General features: G+C 46.4%; 1 protein-coding gene across 3 annotated transcripts in view; it reads left to right on the top strand.

The window, feature by feature from the left end:
* The window catches only part of EXOG (exo/endonuclease G), a 48,145-nt gene extending 28,415 nt beyond the window's left edge, over positions 1-19,730 (top strand). Inside the window, exons 6-10 of one of the 3 annotated variants that reach the window (XR_008731834.1) lie at positions 8,128-8,292; positions 10,899-11,967; positions 13,054-13,386; positions 16,853-17,049; positions 17,413-19,730. Coding sequence is in view for 1 of the 3 variants with exons in the window: in XM_055707923.1 (XP_055563898.1) it covers positions 8,128-8,292; positions 16,853-16,915 (228 nt within the window). In the remaining 2 variants the exon portion in view is untranslated. The remainder of the gene's footprint in view (positions 1-8,127; positions 8,293-10,898; positions 11,968-13,053; positions 13,387-16,852; positions 17,050-17,412) is intronic. The other 2 variants (XR_008731833.1, XM_055707923.1) reach the window with 2 other exon arrangements.
* The last annotated feature ends 852 nt before the right edge of the window (positions 19,731-20,582 follow it).

The following is a 20,582-nucleotide window of genomic DNA, read 5'->3' as shown; positions in this document are numbered from 1 at the left end:
CCATAGCTGGATTAGACAGCCTGGCTGTAACAGTGGGCTTGAACTTGGATTTCATTACTGAAGTGTTGTAAGATGCAAGGTAAGTGAAAACTGAAGGGTGTGAAAGCAAGGCGAGAAAGCTGACCTAACCGGTGACAATGCTAGAGGGGAAGATGCCAAATCATGTCCCTCAGCCATCAGCAGGTCCCTTTGGGTGGAACCTGAGCTGCTTCAGTGGCAGCTGCAGGACCTTCTGTAGAACATCAGCCCTGTGATGCCGCTCGGCGAGGTGGACAAGGTAGGATTATCGCCCTATGCCTGTGCATGGATATGCATGTAATGGTCCCAAAAGCAGATGGGCAAGAAGTGTAGGGCTTGCTGCAAGCGCTGCATTTGCAATGCACACAGTTGGTTTCCTTTCGTCACACGTGACTTCATTTTTCAGTCTCCAGCTCTGGGTACTGAGGCTTCAGTCTTTCCCTGTCTTTATCTTACCTACACCTCTACAAGCTGAATTCCATCATCTGCAAGGAGATACCACTCCTCTCCCAGTCCTCTGAAAGTGGGAAGAGGAGAGAACATAACCACTGTCCTGCTTATTTATTTGGAACACAGCGTTGCACCTAACTGAGCTCACCTCAAGCTGTGATGCAGCAGCTTGAGCTCCAGAAAAAGGTGCTGGGGTTAACCTAAGCGGTTTTAACCCCATCTTGAAGACAACCGTATTGCTCTTCCTATTGCTACACTACTACTAACTGCATTGTTATCAGACTGACTGTCCATTCCAGTCGAGGGAAATCTAATCAGAGAATCTGGTAGAGCTCAGGACCTCATGGCAAGGGACATGCTGGTGGCAGGGCTGCCATTCCCCACTGCCACCCCCTGTCCCGGTGAACTTTGGAGCCCTGGAAATACCTGCCATGGTTAAAGAGCAAACGGAGTGATTGCTTAGTGTGTGATAGCCTGGGTGACAATATCTTAACCTTTCCTTTGGGCTTTGTCACAGGCATCCTGTGATGTCAAGCAAGTGTAATGGGGAAAAGCTGTGCGGGGAGAAGCTGTACTGGAGCAGTGAAAGGCTGTGGTAAAATTTCCCCATCCTCCCTTATCTCAGCTCCAGTCTTCAGGTGCTTTAATGTGGAGGGGGGGCAGGATTCCTGTGGGTGGGAATGCAAAATGTATGTTCACGTGGAGTTAGGATCTGCGTGTGGCTGTGTGGGAGAGGAGTTTTGGCTCCAGGGTTATGTTTTCATTATATGAGATCTGTGCTGTAGCGAGTAGGAGATTTCAGGAAAGAAATCGATGTTCCTGCCATCAGGATAAGTCCGATCAGTAGCAGAGCAGCACCCTCGCCATCCCTGGACTTGCCTGTCCTGAGCCCTTGCCAGGAGTTGGGTATCCAAAGCAGACCACATCCTTCTTGCAAAAGCCATGTAGATGAAAAGCAGACACATATTGGAGATGCTGGAGGCCAGTATTCAAACACCCCTGCACCCAGTTTGCACTGGGGGTTTGAATTCCAGGTTCCCGCTCCCAGGGGGGACACATTCACCATGGGGGTGTAGGAGGCAGTGGGACATGAACTCTCCTGCTAAAACATTCGTACTTTCCCTAAACTGCTCAGAAGCTCTGGCTGTCATTGGGCCAACGAGGGAGGATGCAGTCCTCACTGCAGAGCTTATCGGTGGTGCAAGGTGCGTGAGTCTCTGCCCTGCCAAGGCTGTAAGTGCCATGAAGAAGTGGGTGAGACTGTGCAGGAGCATGTCTGGGCGCTCCCACAGAGCAGCACCCCCAGGACTGCAAGCATGAACGGGAGCCCCAGGTAGGTCTGGGGTCTCCCATGGCCTTAGGAGTCTGAATTAAAACCAGAGATGCCCCTGTTACATGTGATAAGACTTCAGGGACTCAAAGTTTAAGCCAGGTGGTATTTCTTTTTAATGCAAGATGTGCTAAGCGTATAAAGCATCCAGCCATTTCCATGCTCTTTTGCTTGCCAAACTCTCCCCTGAGCATGACCTTCCTCACCCCCGTCGCCCCCTTCACCCCCGTGGCTCTCCTCATCTCCATGTACTCTTTCAAATCAGCACCTTCACTTTGCTCTCGCCACTTTGTACTCCTCCTCCTCCTCTGTTGGAAGCTGCCATCACCAAAGTGAGCATGTTGCTCTTACTAATAGCAAAGTAATCAATTTGAGTCAATGTATACATTAGTAATGGCCATGTAATTCTAGTGCAAATTAGGTTTGGGCAGGCTGCAAAGCCTGAGACATCTCGTCTTCCTGAGCAGTTTGGATTTACTGTCCTCTGGGGAAGGCCACGGTGAAACGCCCCCCTACCCCCCTCGCAAATCCTCCCTTGATTGGATACAGTGTGGTCGTCTGATTAAAATTGTGCAGTGGTTCAGAAAATGATTTTCAGCCAGTGCTTCACAGTAAATTACTTTTTTTTTTCTTCTTTTTTTTTTCTCAAGACAACACATTTTTACCTCAAGTACAGCTGGACGCTGAAATGAGATGCTCCAGAAAAGCAAGATGCTAGTGAGGGAAAGGCGGAGAGGGGTCAGGGGAGCACCCAGCAGCGGTGATGCCCTGCCATGGACCATCCCCAGTGCATCTCCCATGAGCCCAAAGCCCGGCACCCACTCCCATGGTGATGCTGCCCACTTAACACCCAGATCCTTTTCCCTGCTCCGAGTCAGGCAGCCGGCAAGGTTTGCCAGTGCCATGCGTAGGCAAGGAACCACTGCACTCCCACGTGGGGTGTCCCCTTTCTGATGTGCCTTGTCTGTGCCTGTCACCTAACCGCTTAGGGAGGTAGATGGGAGGGCCAGAGCCTGTGTCCCTCCTGCCACCCTCCTCTCTGCTCTCTGCCCCGATGGCCACTGCTGCCCCAGAGCTATGTGCCCAGTGCTGGCCATGCAGCATTTTCCAGTCCTGGGTATTAAAACTGAAGGAAATGCACATTTTTTCCTCAATCCGTGGAATGGGGTCTCCTGTTTTCCATGTGAGCATCCCAAGGATGCCTAGAAAACCCTCTGTCCCTAATGCCTGATCCTGCACTAGCTCACTCATCCAAAACGCTGCTGATGCTCTCTGCAAGGGGAGAGCTGCCTGCTCTCTTCCATCCTGTGGCAAGGGCTTGGCAGGGAAGGATGTGTCATCCAAGATCAGTCCAAAATGACTCCCCTATTTTTTGGGTTACCCAAAGGAGGGTCAGGAGGTGCACTGCTCTGCCAGTTTCTAAAACAACAGCTTAAATATCTGCTTGCAGGAAGGTGTTGGTTGTGACTGGTGATGACAATACTGTCCCAATTTCAGCATGGTTAGACCTCGAGGAGGCATCATGAGATTTAAGCATGCAGCAATGAGCCCTTCCTGGAGGCCTTCCATGGACCTTGTGCCCATCCCATGCACTGAGTGCTGGGCTGCGTCTCCAGGCATTGGGCATCCAGCGGCGAACACATCTGGACTGAGCCCCGCTCTAAGCAGCTCCCACCCTATGGCAGGGGGGCTGTGCCTGTGTAAGGAGGTAGGATAAGGGATAATAATAATACAAAAAATAATCCATGTAAATACTGCAGCAGATGTGTGCCGGAGAAGGAGTAGTTGGTGGTGGGGAAAAGGGAGAGGTTTTGGGTTTTTTTAATTAGAGGTGGATAATTTATTGACTGTGTGCTCACATGTCTATGTGTCATTCAAAGTGTCTTTCAACAAGCGGTATGGCATTACTTATAGGGACTCATCCACTGAGTTGAAGGTCTGAATTTACCATCATTATTTTTATTTTCCTGAAGGGACTGTGGCAGCCAGGGGGAGTGGACAACCACAGGCAGTAAAGCACCTTTACGTACGCCATATGTAAGATGTATGTTTGCATTCAATTAAATGTAAAATTTATTTCCTCCCTTTTGAGAAAAAGAATTTAAATGCTAACTAGAAGTCTACCAATGGCAGGGAACCACTTCACTCTTTAACATCCTTGGAAGCAGAAGAAAATTTGCACGTAGTGCCAACACGTGGAGAATCTTGGACACAACTGATACCAACTTCCCCCCTTTGCTGCGACACAGGGTCTCTCCACTTCGTATTTGCTCCGTGAGAAGTGGTTAGTGTGAGGGAGGGAAGGGCTGTTTATTAAATTAAGAAAATACGTTTCACAGCATATTGGCACTGAGCTGGAAAGGAGCAGCTTGGTTGCCCACTCCCTCTCCCGGTCCCCACAGGATCCTTCCTCACCGGGGATGATTAGTGCCGTCGTCCATCCAGTTTGAAATGTCACATTTCCTGCTGCAATTAGAAGGAGCTTTTATCTGCGGGATGTATGTGTGTGTGTCTGAGGGGGCGTTTTCATTCCCTCCAGGTGAATGTTTTAGTAAGCAACATCCAACACATAACACAAATACTTGAAAAGAAACATTTTACTATTACTAAAGACTGTTATTGCAGCTTTCATGACCTTTCAGAGATCCCTGGGAACTGAAAGAAGGAGTGGGCTTATGAAAGGAAGCACGATCTTGTTTTTAAGCTGGGGCACAGGAGAGATGTGGTTTCAGCATGCTCAGTTCCCAAAAGCTGCTGCTGTCACCCTTGCAGGGCTTGCCCACGCCAGCCTGCTGGCACCCAACAGCAGCGGCTGCTCAGCCCCTCTGGGGACCACCTCCAGGCAGCTGGCAGTGATGGTCCACAACGTTTTGGGGGAGATAGGGCAGAAGATGCTGAGGGGCTCATGCTGCAGGTGACCCCATGGTCACACACCGTCTCTGTGCCCTGCTCTGAGGGTGCTCCCCTGGAGGGGGTTGAGCCCAAGCGGTGGGGCTGCCTGAGCTGGGCAGGGAGCTGGAGAACCTGCTTCTGGGGACTCCAAGGCAGCAGAAAGAGTGCTAGGAAAATATGTGGTCCAAGGATAGGTCTTGGGTACGGGGCTGGCAGCATCCAGGCTGTGTAATGTTTGGCACAGTTTCTATCACAGCCTTGGCTCATGCCATCTAGCAGCCTTCTGTAAGGTACCTGGGTGTAGCTAGGGTGAGGACATGGGCTGGGGACTTTCCTCCCTGAGAAATCTGTGTAAAACCAGCCAGTTTCGGGGGGTGAAGGCGGGGGGGGGGGGGGGGGGGGGGGGGCGGGAGTGGAAAGACACATTAATGCAAGATGCTCTGTATTGTTTGTAATAACCAGGCCTCCAGCTAATTTACCAGTACAACATATCTGAACATGCTTTGAAGGTCATGAAAGAACAGTCCTGCTTGAGGATTTCATCCTAAATACGAAATCCATCTGATTCTGATTTGACAATATAACTGCAGCCATAGGATGAAATTTTCAGTTCTATTAGCTGTCAGGTAGGCCCACTCTTTTTAGTGGAGCAGAGTACAGCTCCAAATGGGCCAACACAGCAGAACGGAGGTCTTGACTATGATGTATAATTTAACAGGTTTATGTATTTTCTTCCCATATCTTCTGTATGCATGAGAAGATGAGATTCCTATCCAAATGACTTAAGACTTTTCAGGTTTGACCCTACAAACCCTTATTCACACAAATAGTCTCAGTTACTTCGAAGGGGACTCTTCATAAAAAGGAAATTTGTGCCTTTGGGGTTGAAAAGGTAGAAAATGAAAACATGGAGTCAGTCATGGTGCACCACCTATATAATTCAGGGTACACATTTAACAATATAAGCACTAATATATTGGGCATGGTGGCCAAAATTGTCAAAATTACATCCCTAATGTTAGATCTTTTCAGCTATATTTGGGGTGCAAAAGGCCCTGAGGCATCAGGATACAGAAGGAGATACTTAACTTTATGTGACAGCGTTGTTGACCTTTGGAACATTGTTTCGGGTGAAACAGTATGCCATGAAAGGGAAGTCTGACAAAGTGCTCTTGTTTTTACAATTACAGTACTCCAGGCTGCTGTTGTTCTTCGGGAGTTTGCACATTTAAGCACCTTATTTAAAGGGTAAAGTAGATCCACACTCGTGGTCAGTTCTGCTGGCTCCTTGGCCCACCTCACCTTCTTCATGGTTTTTGTCTCCATCTCCAGCCAATGGTGCTACATCCCTCCCAAGCTGGTTTTCAGCCACTGGCACCATCCTGTTTTGGTCCCTGTTAGTGCTGGCTTTAGCAGGCATTACGAAAGAGGAATGTAGGAACAGAGCAGGATCAACACGTGGAGCCCCAGCTCAGGATGTTGTCTTGATGTTTGAGTCCCCAGGGCTCTCATCATCCAACATCTAATGTCAAAATCATGTCTCGCTGATAACATATCGTTGTTGTCTTCCTTTGTGTCATAAGTCTCCGGGTTGCCTAAACAGCCTGGTTTTTTGTGAATTATTTGGCAGTTACTCCTGCTCATCTGTGGCCTTTCCATAACATCAGCTGCATTGTGAAGGTCAGAAGCCTTGTACAGGAAAAAAACTATTCTGTGTTTGGGTTAAAGGGTGTTGGTCTAGCAGGGAAGAGGTGCATTTGCTGTTGGAGTGTCCATGCTGCTGCTGCACATGGCCTGAGGATGGTGTTGCATCCTCCGCTCAGTGATCCTCAGCTCAGTAAAAGCCAAAATTTGAAGCCTCACAAGAGGAGTCTTAAAAGCGACCTGGTACACTGAGATAAATATCTCAGTCTGACTTTCAGGACGCACTCTGTGGGATCAGGTCCTCGCTCTTCTACCTCAGACACAAAATAATTAGCAGCCACCTTACGTGGCCTGCATTAGTTTGTCATCAGTCTTAGTTATAATGGAGACTGAAATGGTTCTGCTATTGACCTGATATTTTAAAATGTGCTTAACAACTTAAATTTAAACATTGACATATGACAATCCTACCCTTGGTTTTCAAAAGAAAGTATAAAAAATATCAGATGAGGAAGAACATAATGAGAAAGGAAATTTGTGAGGACGACTCACGATGAAGGGTGCAGATATCATGCATCTACCAGCGATTGTAACTCTCTTGCCTTATAACCACTTTAGAGCACAGGATGAAAGCTCAAAACTCAAAAGAAAATACTTTTGTGTACAGATTAACATCTTTTCTAAAGCACTGTTATTCCACGTTACCTGATGTGTCCATGTATCTTACTACATGTGCTCTGTGTGTCCTGCTACCTTCCCTCGCACCACGGTGGACTGTGTTGCCATTTCACTTTTGGGGTGACTGCAGAGGTCTCAGACAAGGCAGTGGGTAATGGCCCAGGATGCTTGTGGCTTTCAAGTAGTCCCTGTCCTCCCACTTTTCCCTCTACCTTACTGTTTTTCATGTACTTTTTCCTCTTTTGCTCTCACTTCACTTGTTCCTCCCTCGTTCCTTGGTGTTCTGGCACTGCCTTCGCTGTGCAATTCACCAGGGTTTGTCCGCTTCAGACAGGGCTGATCTGCAGGGGAAAATGCCTGGATTTTGAATATACAAAAGAAAAAGCATGAAGCCCAGTGTATTAGTAAGGGGCAGGCTTTAATTAACTAGTCATTATTGCATTACTCCACAGTAGAGGAAAGATGACTAATGCTATGTCTGCTTCTGGCGTACAACTGCTGTCAAATTCAGCGAGGTCTTATTAAACATCACAGAGGTGTGACTAAAGAAAATGATGAGCAGAATGTGCAAAAATAGCAGTCATGGACCTGCCGTGTGCGCTATGAATTTCTAATCTGGGATGGAGGGGAATGTCTGGGCGGGAAGAGCAGGAAGAAATTGCTGTATTTTGCCATCAAAGAAAAACAAAGTTAAGTTTCAGGGAAAGCCATCCTAACTATGAAGTGATGGGTGGGTGATCCTCTGGCCCAGGTGCTGCTGGGTCTTCTGTCATGGCCTTCCTGGGTGCTGATCCCTGCTTCAGGCATGGCTTATTCCCTTTGTAGGAGACAGTTGTTGACTGAAAAACTCAGGAATGTCCTGAGAGGAGAGACCAGAGCGCTGGTCTGTCCTTCGGTGTGTGGCCAGCACTATGGGGTGATGGTCTAATTTTCCATCTTTCTGTCCTAGGCGTGGTGCATCTGGGGCAGCTTGGCTCCAGCTCCAGGGATAGACATAGAGAAAGTCTGCCTCTTGGCATACCCACAGGCTGTGGGAGGGCTGGAATAGAGGTGTGGTAGGTTGCTGTCTATTCTTTCTGCTTAGAAACTCATTCTCCCATCTGTCAATCCTCCAGGGCACCCAATGTCAAAATATTCCTGTCCTGCACAGACTGGGTGGTGCCTTACTCACTGATGGTGCTTTGAAGAGCATGAGCTGTACTTTGGTGACACAAGAGAGTGCAAAGTGGCTGAAGGTGTCCGTCCGATGGGAGATCCAAGCTCCAGGAGAGGAAAATCAGGTACATGACTCTGCCTGGTGCCTATTACCAGCTCATGACTCCTGCCGTCTGCCCCCAGGTTTTCTGACTTCACCCTTCAGAGGTACATCTCCTGCTGAAGGCACGGGGAGGTCCCCGATTAGGCAGTCTGGAGCGTCCTAACACAGCAGGACACAGTATTTTTGCTGTCACTATACTTACGTTAATTACCTAAGCAGGTCATCAGAATTGGACTTGCAGCTTCCTGAGCCAAACCCTTCTGAGATACACTTTTATTTAGGAATCAGCACCAAAGACTGCTCTGGAGAGCCAGGGCCTGCTATGAAACACGCAATTGTCTCTCAAAAGAGGAATAATTTTAGAACCAGATTTGGTACTTATGTAAAAACTGCGCAAACTGTGGTGACCCCATCGAGCCCGTAGTCATGCCAGTGGCAGTCAGCCCCATCCTTCCCATTCTCGCCTCACATTACTGTCTCTCTTTTAAAGAAAAGATATAATTGACAAGTGCTGGCCAGTTTTTATGCGTTAAACAATTAGAACAGTAAGCACAGAGGCTTTATATCACTTCTGCTTTCAATACCTACCGTCAGCATCCTCCTCCCCAATGAGTTTTTAACAGCTGTGTTGTTTTGAGATGTGGCGCAGCACCGTTAACAGCTTTCCAGAGCAACTATATTACTTTTAAGTAGAGCATTACAGGGCTGAGTACCATTTCTTTCAGGGATGCAATTAGGTAGGTGATGGACCGTGATGACTGGTCAGGTAATTTATCAAGTGCTGGTGAGCTACTGCCCCATATTAACAGAATGATCAATGGTGATAATACAAGTTTACTGAAAGAAATGGAAATGAAGGAACAGCAGGGTCTGAACTGGGTGCTGGTTGGATTTAACAGGCATTGCTGTATGCTAATGAAGCCCTGCAGAAAGAAAATGAAAACTGGAGCTCAGGTCTCTGGTTCCCCTCGTGCCCCACCTGTGCTGCAGAGCTGCCTCACCTGACCCTGCTGGGTACAGGAGCCGTGCAGGAGGGAGCGGGGCTGCACATCACAGCACCAGCATGTCCCAGTCGGATGTCTAGCCTGGATCCTCTGCAAGCTCTTCCAGGGAGGGAAGAAACCATGACCTCTGCTAAGTGAGCTGCACTGAACTCAATTTCTAATCAATGGAGAGATGTGTGTGCTTCTAATTCTTTACGCACCCATTTTAGGGTGGGGTGAGTAGTGTCTTACGCTCCACTGTCTCTGGTGGCAAGATTTCCCTGCCAGCAATGCTACAAATGCTCATTGTGATGTGCAGGGAGGTACCGCTCATCAGATGCTCTTTATGGGCTTCCTAGGCAGGACTGCAAGTTCACAGCACACCTGTAATGCAGGTTATAATTTTGAAGACAAATGGGCAGACAGACACAACTATCTCAAGGTCAAGTGTGGAGTCAATGAAACCCAGAAGTCTCAGCCCCGTGATGCAGGCTTAGGCACTTGATTAAATTATTGCACTGATATTTTTTTTTCTTTTCCTATTGCCATGCTATTATCACCTGCTTGATAAATTGCACATATTAATGATCCATGAAAATATAGAGAAATAAAATTAATGAGGAATTTCAATGTCTGGAAACTTTAGCCAAAAACCTAAAAGCAAAACCTTAAAGACACAAATTTCAACACAACCAAAGTTCTCAAAGCCGTAACTCAGCTGCTGTCTAATCTGTAGGTGCCCCAGGGTTTAAGTTTCTTTTTGGTCTATATTTATGCCCTCTTTTTGAGTTTATATTGAACAAGATATATTACTCTTGCCTGTATTAAAAAAAATATATAGCAAAATATTGTATTTTAGATGGATTCATGCACAGCAACAGCTAATCTGGAACTGTCATCGGTCTATGGATGACTGAGATGTTAAGAAGCCCATCAAGTCTCTCATTTGCTATATTATCAGTGCTGATCAGTGACAGTTCACATCAAAAGAGCCTGGTAGTGGGCTGTAAAGCTGTTGTAAAAGATCCAGGAATCAGAAAAAAACTCCAAATTTCTTTCAGCTAAAGCCAGGTAGTGCATTACACCCTGCTGTAAGGATTAAGTACATCGATTGATTCATTAACTTCATGGTGTCCACAGTGGGACTCTTATTTTAGATAAACTTTTCTGGCAACCATACACTGTAAGTGTGTCAGAGAAAGGGAGGAGAAGAGTGCAGACCTCAGCTCTGGAAAGTGTTTTCTTGTATGGCAGCAGCTGTATTTCTGTGATATTGCATGTATTTAGCTGAAATTTATGGGTGGAAAAGAGATTAGTTAGGCACATGTAACATAAAGAAAAAGAGAGCTACATTAAACCATAGCTGGAATCTGCGGCTGGGTCACGGGAAGACTGTATAGATCAGCTAGACAAATTTCAGAGGTGCGAGAGACGTTCACCCAAATACCGTGCTTCCCTCTAAAAGTTTCTTGCTTGCAACCATTATAAACTGAATTATTTCTGGTCAGGAAAAGATGGGAGGACATCCTCCCATCTTATTTATTTCATACCATTTGTAAGAAATGTGAGCCTAACTCTTGCTCGTAGCTGTCCTGTGCTTGTGTGGGAAACCAACACAACTTTACACCCCTTTTCTTGTTTCTAGGCCTGAGCTTCATTTAAGGATTTTTAACATCGATGGAGTGTTAAAAAAGAGATCTTAGCAGCAAGCTAAATGATGAGTCCTCTCATATGGTGTCTGCTTAAGAGACCTTAAGGTTCCAGGATCCGATGTGTTCAGGCAAACAGGGAAGCAGACTAGTTTCAACATCCACGTCATAAATCAAGAGCCGTTAACGGAGTCCGGTACATTAGGAAGCAAATACATGAGCAGAGATTCACAGAGCTTGAAATATTCAGGGCTCCAGCCATGGACACTTGGCTGTGGTCTCTTCCCACAAAGCTGTCCAAGGGAAGCGGTTGGGCTGGAGAGGTTTCCTCCAGCTCTGTGAGAGTCTCTCTCGCATGGCTCTGTTCCAAACCAAAGCAGATATCCCCAATTTTGGTCCGGAGGAGAAATGGAACATCTTTATCTGCTGTTATCTGCGGCTTTGGCCATGGTCTCTATGAAATTCTGGCAATGCATTTGGAGAAACATGCCCACAACAGAGAGAAGGACAGGGCTCTGGGCCTTTCCAGCCTCGGTCTGCATGTGCTGCTGGTGGCTGGCTCAGCACCCTAGCACGGAGGCAGCCTGCGACTCTTTTTGTTTCTCATGCTTTTCCTCCCTGTTTCACAGCTTTTTTCACGCTTATCTATATGCTTTTGAATACAGTTCTGTCATTCAACTAGCAAGAGGACTCTCACAGCTTACTATGAGTTTTTTTAGCAGTTGGGACTTTCTTTGGCGGTCCTCTTGGCGGTGCACTGGAAAATTAACAGTTCAGATCCCTCACAATGAAATGTGAGATGAAAGGGTCAGTGCCCTGTGTCTTTCCGTCTTATAAATACCCCTGACTTTCAGCTTTGCGGAGAGACAAATCAAGCTGCTTGCTGGGCTGACCTCCCCTTCAGACATCAGTTGATAGTCTTTCTCCCGACTTGAGGAGTAGCCTAAGAAGGGAAGAGAGATTTCTGAAGTGAAAAGTGCCCTATGATGAGATACGGGAGCCAAAGAGACACAAACTGCTCCTGGACTCCCAGCCTGTGGATAAGAAGCTAACTGACACTTATGAGTGAGTGGGGAAAAAATGCCTTAAACCCTTGTGACACTTATATAACTTCAGGCCCGGGATGTTTTCCGTATAAAGGAAGGATGAGTATTGCCAGGGGCACCTTTCACGATAAGAGCAAGCCAATAAGCTCTGAAAATGGAGAGTTACTAAAAAACAAGCCTTCAGGAAAATCCAGAACATTCCCTATCAGGCTTGGGTCTCTCTTGGCAGCAGGGCACAGAGCTTGGGCAGCTGCTGGTGGCTCCCAAAACTGGCATAGGTCAAAGACCTGAGATGAACCAGGGTTTTGGGCGATACGGGTGGGATTTTTGGTGGGGAGGATGCTGAAGGGTGGGAGTGCACAAAAAGAAGAAGAAAGTGCCGCGTTTGGAATGGGGGCTGACACTATGGAGCAGAGGAGACATGACTTTGCTTGGTGAGGTGGGCCCAAGGCCGTCATTTTTCTGGGATCTTCCTAAAACCAGCAGGTCCTGCTTACTTCTTTCGAGCCTTTAATTCCCCTCCAAGAAACAAAATGGGAGAGCATGGAGCACATGACCACCTGAGGTCCCTTCTAACCTGAGTTTTCCTCGAATCCTACTGGGATGGTGTAAAGAAGTAGGTGCTTAGGAGCAACCATTGATACTGGAGCTTTGTAGATAGAATATATGAGAAAGACAGGGAAGGGAGATGGGGAGGATGATCACCATGGGCCACCTTTGAATGTAGACCTGTACACAGTTCTTTTGCCAGGTGATCCTTAAGATGCTGCTGTTTGGTGGCCCATTAGCTGATGGTGGTGAAGTTGTCTGGCATGCTGCACTCAGGAGGTAACTGCCAGGCTGAGCCTGACCTTGTCTGACCAAATTTAGGCCATTTGGGACAGGTATTGGCAATGGAGGGAATTCAGACCAACCACCTACTTCAGATGTTTGCTCCCTTCCTAGTTTTGAGAGAGCGGTAGATGGCTCCAGAGGGGTGGCTTGACCCATCTTACCCAGGTGTAGGTGAACACCTGCTGTGGGGTTTGTTCCCCTTTAGAGCTTTGTTTTCTCCCTCTACAAATATTAGCACTACATTTGGTTTCTGTGTTCCTCATCAAACCAGGTGCTGCAGCCCCTCCTGCTTCCCTAGGAGCAATGGGAACCACAGTTCTTTTACAAGCAACTTGAAAAGGGACCGGTCTTCAAACTCGCCTGCCTGCTGGTGTGATTGCTACATCACTATTGATGTCCACTAGGGAAGTGTCTGGAGGCAAAACATGCAGCTGCAGAGGTCTAAAGACAGGCTGAAAAAGGCTGGGCCTTTATGCTTTCAGGAAAGCATGTCCCCTGCAAATTCTTCACTGTAGTCCCATCTACTGACATTTAACGCCAGCGCGTCCCAGCTTGCTCCAGGCAAAAGGACATCCCGGGCACCAAGAGAGTGCACAGGACTTGGGTAAGTTTCATACAGCTCATAGGTCTTACCTAAAAAATACGTTTCAATCTCAGCGTTAGGGTCCCACATGGGTGCTTTTTGCTGTCTTGCGGTTGCTTTCCACTCCTATCTCTGTGCGTACTGTCCTTTTTGCCGGTTGATACAAGGCGGCAAGGAAGCGTGTGTGGCAGGTGGTGGGTGCGCAGCGACAGCCCTGGTCCTCTGCGAGCTGCGCCCTGGGAAGCCAGAGCTGCCTGACCCTGGCATCTGCACTTGCATCAGTCTCCTGTTCCTCCTCTCAATCCCCACCTGAGGTCAAGCTTTGAAAGAGAGGTCAGCTCCATTTGAAGGCTGTTTGGAGACTGAATCACTTAATGATGAGTCATGTGAAAATTAAATTGATGCAAATGTTAATTTGACAACCTGAAAGTCTGGAGAGGGTTCCAGCCAGACCACAGGCTTTGTGCTAATGCAGCTGTGCTTCCGCCGGCCCGGAGGAGATTTTACAGCAGGTAAACACGGAGTGGGAGAGACTTCCCTACACCAGAATTATCTTTTCTTCCCAGAGTCTGACTCATCACAGGTATCTCACAGGAGGGGAATCTCTGCAAAGAGCCTGTATCACCACCCTGTCACTGCCTGGCAGTGCTCCTGATCAGTGGCCCTGATTCTGGGCTGCTGGATTTTTTGTTATCAGCATCAAAGGTGCTGGACACAGTGCTGCTGCCTGACTTGCAGAGCGGCTGAACACTTCCAGCTCTCCTAATAAATCATTAACTACTCCAGAATGATCACTGAAGTGTACAAGGAAATAAGCAATTATCTCCTGCCCTAGAGGAGCAGATCCTGTCGAAAATGAGAAAGTGTCTGGGGATAACAATATAACTAGAATAATTAAATGCTCTTTTATGTTTGTTAAATTCAGGATTATATTCTAATTTTACCCTCCCCCCCCTTCAAAGTAGGGGGTAATTAACTTTGAGGCATCATTACTGGCATTGACCGACCTTCTCGTTGTTTGCGTGAGAACAGTCATGACGTTTTGCACCTGCTTTGCACGGATGTGAACGACTGGAGCAAATGTAAGGAAGGGAGAAATAGGATCTGTACTTGCCACATACAGACAGATGTCTTAAGGTCACGCAGCCAGGCTTACACAAGTGTGGCAATGCCAGAATTGAGGTTGTCTCCGTGGCGCTTGCAGCAGACCATCAAATGGTTGCCGAGCCCTGTACAAACTTTTAAGACTAGTTAATGATAGGTTTCTTACCAAAATACAGCCACGTCAGTGCGCTACATCAAGTGACATTTGAAATGCCCTTCATTTCCAGATCATGATTTAAGGCAGAAATAGAATGATTTGCTTTGTCAAAAGTAGAGTCCACTTGGAAAGCTTGAATTCTTTCTGTCTTTATAAGTGACGGTTAAACCATGGGAGGTTTGTTTACCCTGTGTCTAAAAAACAGTTCTGGCCTGCTGCATTTGGACTTGGATTTTTCATTCTTTTTTATTTTTTTAATTGTCTCCCAGCTCAGGAAGCAGTCAGAAAAAACTTTCAAATAAGAGTTATTATATTACTTGTTTACCTAATTAGGCAATTGCTATACTTTTCTTAATCGTATATATTACATTACGTATTTCAAGACTGGTTCACTTTGAATAACATTTCTGAGCATCATGATAGGCCTTTAATTAGTCAGCAAGAGGTCAGAAGAACGTTAATGGGTAACATTTGTAATTAATTTAAATGAAACACAGCCCCAGCTTCCTTAAAGGTGATAAAACCATATCATCTTTATATATGTAAAGTTTGTCTTTATGCATATAAATATAGAGGGCTTCATAAAGACTCCATAGAATTCCTGCCTCCTCATTCTCTACCTTTTCTGACCTATCTGGATTACATCTGACTGTGTTATTATTTCAGTTGGGAACTGATAAACCATTGCAAGTTAAACACTAGCAGTTCTAAACTTTGGCCCAGGAGGTGAACAGTATTCATGGAGTCTCTCCTGCCTCTTTTCCTGGTGCAAGCCGAGTTACTTGCTCTGGAGCAGGCTGCACCGGCAGTGTTTCGTGGTTGGAGTAGAAGTCCTGGTATTCCCACAGGAGAGACTGAACTTGACATACTTTCAAGCCAAGAAATGTTCAAGACAAATAATTTGAACAAAGCCGGAAGGAAGTACTAAGATAGAACTAAAATCTTTGTTAATCAGCCAAGGGTAGGGGAAGTGTAAAATACCAAGGGACAGGTTCTGCTCTTTTATTCAGCATCTTCTCTCTGCAAATAGCACCAGTAACATTCCTGCAGGGCAGGCATGCTGGAGACGACTGAAATGTAAAATGTTTAATTTGCTTAGGCAGGAAAACAGGAAGAAACAAAGTTTCTTTGTGCAAACAAAGGTTTCATGTCTGTCAGGCTGATTTTGTCCCAGAGAACTATAAAAAATATCAGACAAATGCAACCTATGGGATAAAATATCAAAATCAGAGAAGTAAAATTTTCCAGGCTCAAGCAGTCTATTGATTTCCTTTCAGCAACATGTAGCTCATTTGCCACATTGCCAGCTACTACAGATTTACTCCATGTTGCAAAATAACTTGACGTTTCACTTGGTGCTCCCAGTACCAATGGCAAGCAGAGCAGAGTCTGGCTTCCATTACACTGTCTCACCCCAGATAAAGCTCAGTTGCTGTGGCTGAGGTGAAAGTATGAGAAAGTCTAGCTCTCCCAAAACCTAAATTCTCATCAACCAGGGAACAAAGAACTAAAAATTAATTAGCAAAGAAAAAAAAATATTAAATGTGTGCAGTCTTAGCAATGAGGTCTTGGTTCTTCAGGGTCCTTCTCAGTGAGGTTTGGAGGGGTGGGATGGGGAGGCTGGTGTTGGCTGTAGGGTTGGGAGCATCAGCCCTGGGAAGAGCATCAAGCGAAGACACGAGTGCTAGGCGCACTGTGCATCATCCCAAACATATCTGGCAGCGGGTGTACCTCCCTGCTGGGGACTCTGATTTATTTACACAGATGAAGGTTTAGCTAGCTTGTGCAGGGTGAGGATGAGGATGAGGGAAAGGTCAATGGCAGCGGGCAGCACCGCTGTCCTTGCAACACCCACATGGCTCACGAGCTGGGGGGCCCAACCAGTGCCCCCCCAGGGATGCAGCACAGCCTGAGTCCCGTAGCAGCCAGCAAAGCATCCGGCATCCAGCACTGAGGTCACTTGTTTGTTTGTTATTGTCATTGCCACTTTCTTTTTTTTTAACTGAAGGATGTGGGGGGTTTTATTTATTTTATGTTATTGGATCTCACTGAGCCTTTGTAAGAGAAGGGAAGTGTATGTGGGAGGAGCGAGGGGGAGGTTATTGTACGGCTGTTGTTAGAGACGGGGTTAATGGCCCAGAGATTTGATAAATAATTCTGTTTAATTTAAGCCTCGGGAGCTTCTAATCGAATTGCATCACCTGTGGTTCTGCTGCTTTCTTCCAGGCCAGAAAGAGAGAAGAAAAAAGCCCGACAGAAAACCCCGACCTTTGCTACAACCAGCTGTGATTGGAGGCTTTCCAAGCCTGAGTGAGCTGGGTGAGGTGGAAGGGAGGCGTGTTCCCTCTAAAAGCCCTTTCCCTGGAGAGCCCAGGCTATGGATGCCACAGCCAAGGCGCCGTTTGAAGCAGCCTGGGCAGCTGGTGAGGTTATCACGGGTAACAAGTCAGCCAAACACACAGCAGGGGATGTAGAGCGGCCGCTTTGCTTCATTTAGTGGCAAAGCAGATAGCATGGTGTCCCCCAAAAAGCTCACCCCAACGTCAAACACCAGCTTTTGCATTTTCCAGCGGCTCATGAGTAAAATAAGCCTGGGGGTGAAAGGGAGAGAATATGCCTTGGTGCTGCTGACGCCGATGCCTTGTAACCTGGGTAGGGCAGTAATAGCTCATCCTAGAGCAATAAGAGCTACAAAATATCTGATTTTATTAGTTATTGCTCTTTCAAACGGATAAGCAGTTTTCAACCAAAACATAGACTTTTAAAAGCTTTTCTTCTTTACGCAGGTTAAAACTGGGATCTGTGTCCTAGAAGTTGCATCCACCTTGCTGTAGTATTTCGAAAATACCTGGAGCCTCAGGCTGTGAAAGCAGAGCTTGGAAAGCAATGCTCGGGGAAGGCTGCTAATGACCTGGAAGATGACTGATACTTATCCTCACTGAACTGGCAGTAAATGTGAAAGAGATAACTGCATCTTGATTTTAACAAATTCTTTAGATTTCCATCTCCACGAGCGCAGGGTTAGATTCCTACTGTGCACGCATCTTTTTTAGCTCTCAGACATCCATGCACAGCTCCACTCAGGTGAGAAGGGGCAAGAGAGACGTGGAGTGGTCCCAGCAGCAGATGCTGCTGCACAGCAGCCTTTATCTCTTCTGCTCACGCCATTCAGCATACTTCTCTCTCTGTTATGACTGGGAAGTGGCTCAGATGTATCTGGGAGCAAAGCAGGCTGCAAGCAGTATAAGCTACACTGGAAAAAGGCACCCTTATTTTGGGTTAAAAAAAAAGAGAAAAGAGGAAAGAAAAATCTGCAGAGGGATTTAACTCTAGAGGGTTCATACAGCTAAAAAATGTCCCTGTTCGAGTCAAAGCTTGAAAACCTGGTAAAGCCGGACACAGTGAAGGGAATGATGTGCGAAATGCAGAGGGGATGTGTAGGGAAGGAGACAGATTTGCAGAGGTGGCTATGCAGCGGGGGGGCAAGGAAACCCAGTAAAGGGCTAAAAGCATGCATGGCAAAGCCAGGGCAGTGCTGGCTGGGGAACAATGCATGACATACGTCTTTTGGGGCATGGGAAGGAAAGCCAGGAGGAACTACAGCACGCAGCACGTTTTTCTGAGCTCAGCTTTTGGTGAGCATCAGTGGGCTCAGAATCAGTCCCATGGCCCAAGGCAGTGCACGAGGTGGAGGGGACATGGGTCATGGGCACGGGAAGGAGCAGAAAGATGCAGCAATAGGGACCTGTGGCTGCAGACACCTGCTGTGCAGCACCTGCAGAAGCTGAGCTGGAAATACCCATCCCATCCATGGAGAGAAGATGGAGCTGAAGTAATTCTGGTGGGTACTGTCATGAAAATACTGTTCAGGTCACCATAACTAATGTCCTTCTTTTAGGGGAGGGCTGTCACTGGGAGACGAAGGGTGCCCGAAGCCAAGACCGAGGCACGGTTGTGTATGTGCATGCGTGAAGCTTGCACGGAATCAGCCAAAGGCTCACGTTGAGTCCCGTCCCTTCAGACTCATTTTGAGGGACATTTTTTCTCTGTTCAGACCAAAGACCAGGCTATCCCTTAAAAACTACCCTATCCCACGCAGCTCCGCAGACGGCTGTCTCCTGCAATCAGATCAGGACTGGCAAAAGCCTGCATCTGAACGGCGATGCATGGGCTTTTTAAGAAGCCATGTGAGAGCAGGCACTTGCCTTCGGGAACCGATCACAGGGTGAAGAGCAGGGTGACTTATTTTAGCAAGGACACGAACAAGAAGAGACCACGGCAATCATCTGATTTGCCTTTCTGCACAGTGAAGGCAGGCCATGAGAATGTGCCCAGCGATTCCTGCAGCCATCCCAGGCTTTTCTGGGTGAGGCAATGGGCACCAGCTGCAACATTTATAATTACGTGCCCCCTCCCCAAGCGTGTGCCTACCCATAGCCCAAGGAATCAAGAGCTGAATTCAGATTTCAGAAGAATATGTAATAATGATAATCACAATAATCACGCTAGTGCTGTATTGCCTACATGGATGTGTTTGGTGGGTGTGCGTGTGTCATTTGGGGGAATTGAGCACATGCTCATGCACTATTGACCCTGTTGTTTTCCTGCCATTGATTTTTAAAGGAAACATTCAATTAAAATCCCATTTAGTCTGGCTAGGCAGGAGCCGGTATTATTCAACTGATAAAGAGAAGATAAGGCTTCAGAAGCTTCACATGTGTTATGGGACTAACTGCTGAAGTTTGCACTAGGACATAAATCCTCCCAGTAATCTGGTTTGCTTGGATTAAACACTGCAATATTCAGGCTGACTCTTTATTTCTGTGACATCTCATGGACCCTGCAGCCTTGAGCTTGGTGCTACGGAGCTGCACATAGAAACTGGAGGGGTTTGGTGCCTTAGTGTGGGACCAAGAAAGCTGGTGGGCAGAAAACTCCCTGTGCTAGCTCAGAGAATGTGGGAAAAAAAAGCACCACATCTTCAATTCTGCCCTTTGCCAAGAATTACAGGTCTTCTAGCGGGTGTTCCTGCATACTCAGGCTTTGTAAACTTTAATTAAGGAACAGCTGAATAGCAATTTTAAATAAACACATTTTCAATGTAGTTCTCTGAAGTTGGAATTAGTGGTAATTCTTGTGTAGATTTAACCATTTATAAAAATGTCATGCCCTCTGTAGAAGGAAGCCCTGGATCAGACTTTTTTCAAGTGTTTGGACCTATGTTGTCAGAGGATCTCCAGGCTGGACTACCATAAGCACTGACCATTTATTTCGGTGCCTGTACAGAGTGTCTTTAAAAAAATGCAGTTCTAGTCCTACCTGCTGAAGTTCCCCAAGAATAATCTGCTTATAAATATCCCCTGAAGTCAAATATACCAATCATATGTAGCCTTCAATTTGAAGCTAAATTTACTTTCCTTTCTTGTATATCAGGCTAATTGAATTACTGAAACAATTGTGGAAGAGGGTGATTACTGCAGCATATATGCCCGTATTTTAGTTGCAATTAAGCTAGTTTCATAAAGAAAGTCACTCTTTCTGAAGCAAAGTCCCTAGTTTATTTAATGAAACCAAACACTTCATTTCCAAAAAAATTGAGACTGTGCAAATACAATCATTATAATCTAATTCCAGAAGAATTAAGAAAAATATCAATCCAGGAATTCATTAAATGCCTTATGTGTCAGGATGACCTTTAAGGTTTGCTAGTAATCTACATTTTCAAATTTTTAGGCCTTTTTTTTACAGAGTCTTAGAGTGAACAAAGAAGCACTGATCATATTTGTTGCTTAGCAAATGGAGAATTTTCCTGACCATTTTATGTCTACATATTTTACTGTGCATCAAGGTGACAGTTGTGGGCTGCAGGTTACAAGAGAAATAAGGTGCACTGGAAATGTGAGTATTGTGAGCTCTTCTTCCACAAATGAGTAGGAGTTATTTCAAATAAAACATC

This window comes from Falco cherrug, chromosome 4, assembly GCF_023634085.1.
Source record: "Falco cherrug isolate bFalChe1 chromosome 4, bFalChe1.pri, whole genome shotgun sequence".
Classification (NCBI taxonomy): Eukaryota; Metazoa; Chordata; class Aves; order Falconiformes; family Falconidae; genus Falco; species Falco cherrug.
Note: the sequence above shows the minus strand (reverse complement) of the source record. Positions and strands in the feature narration are given on the sequence as shown.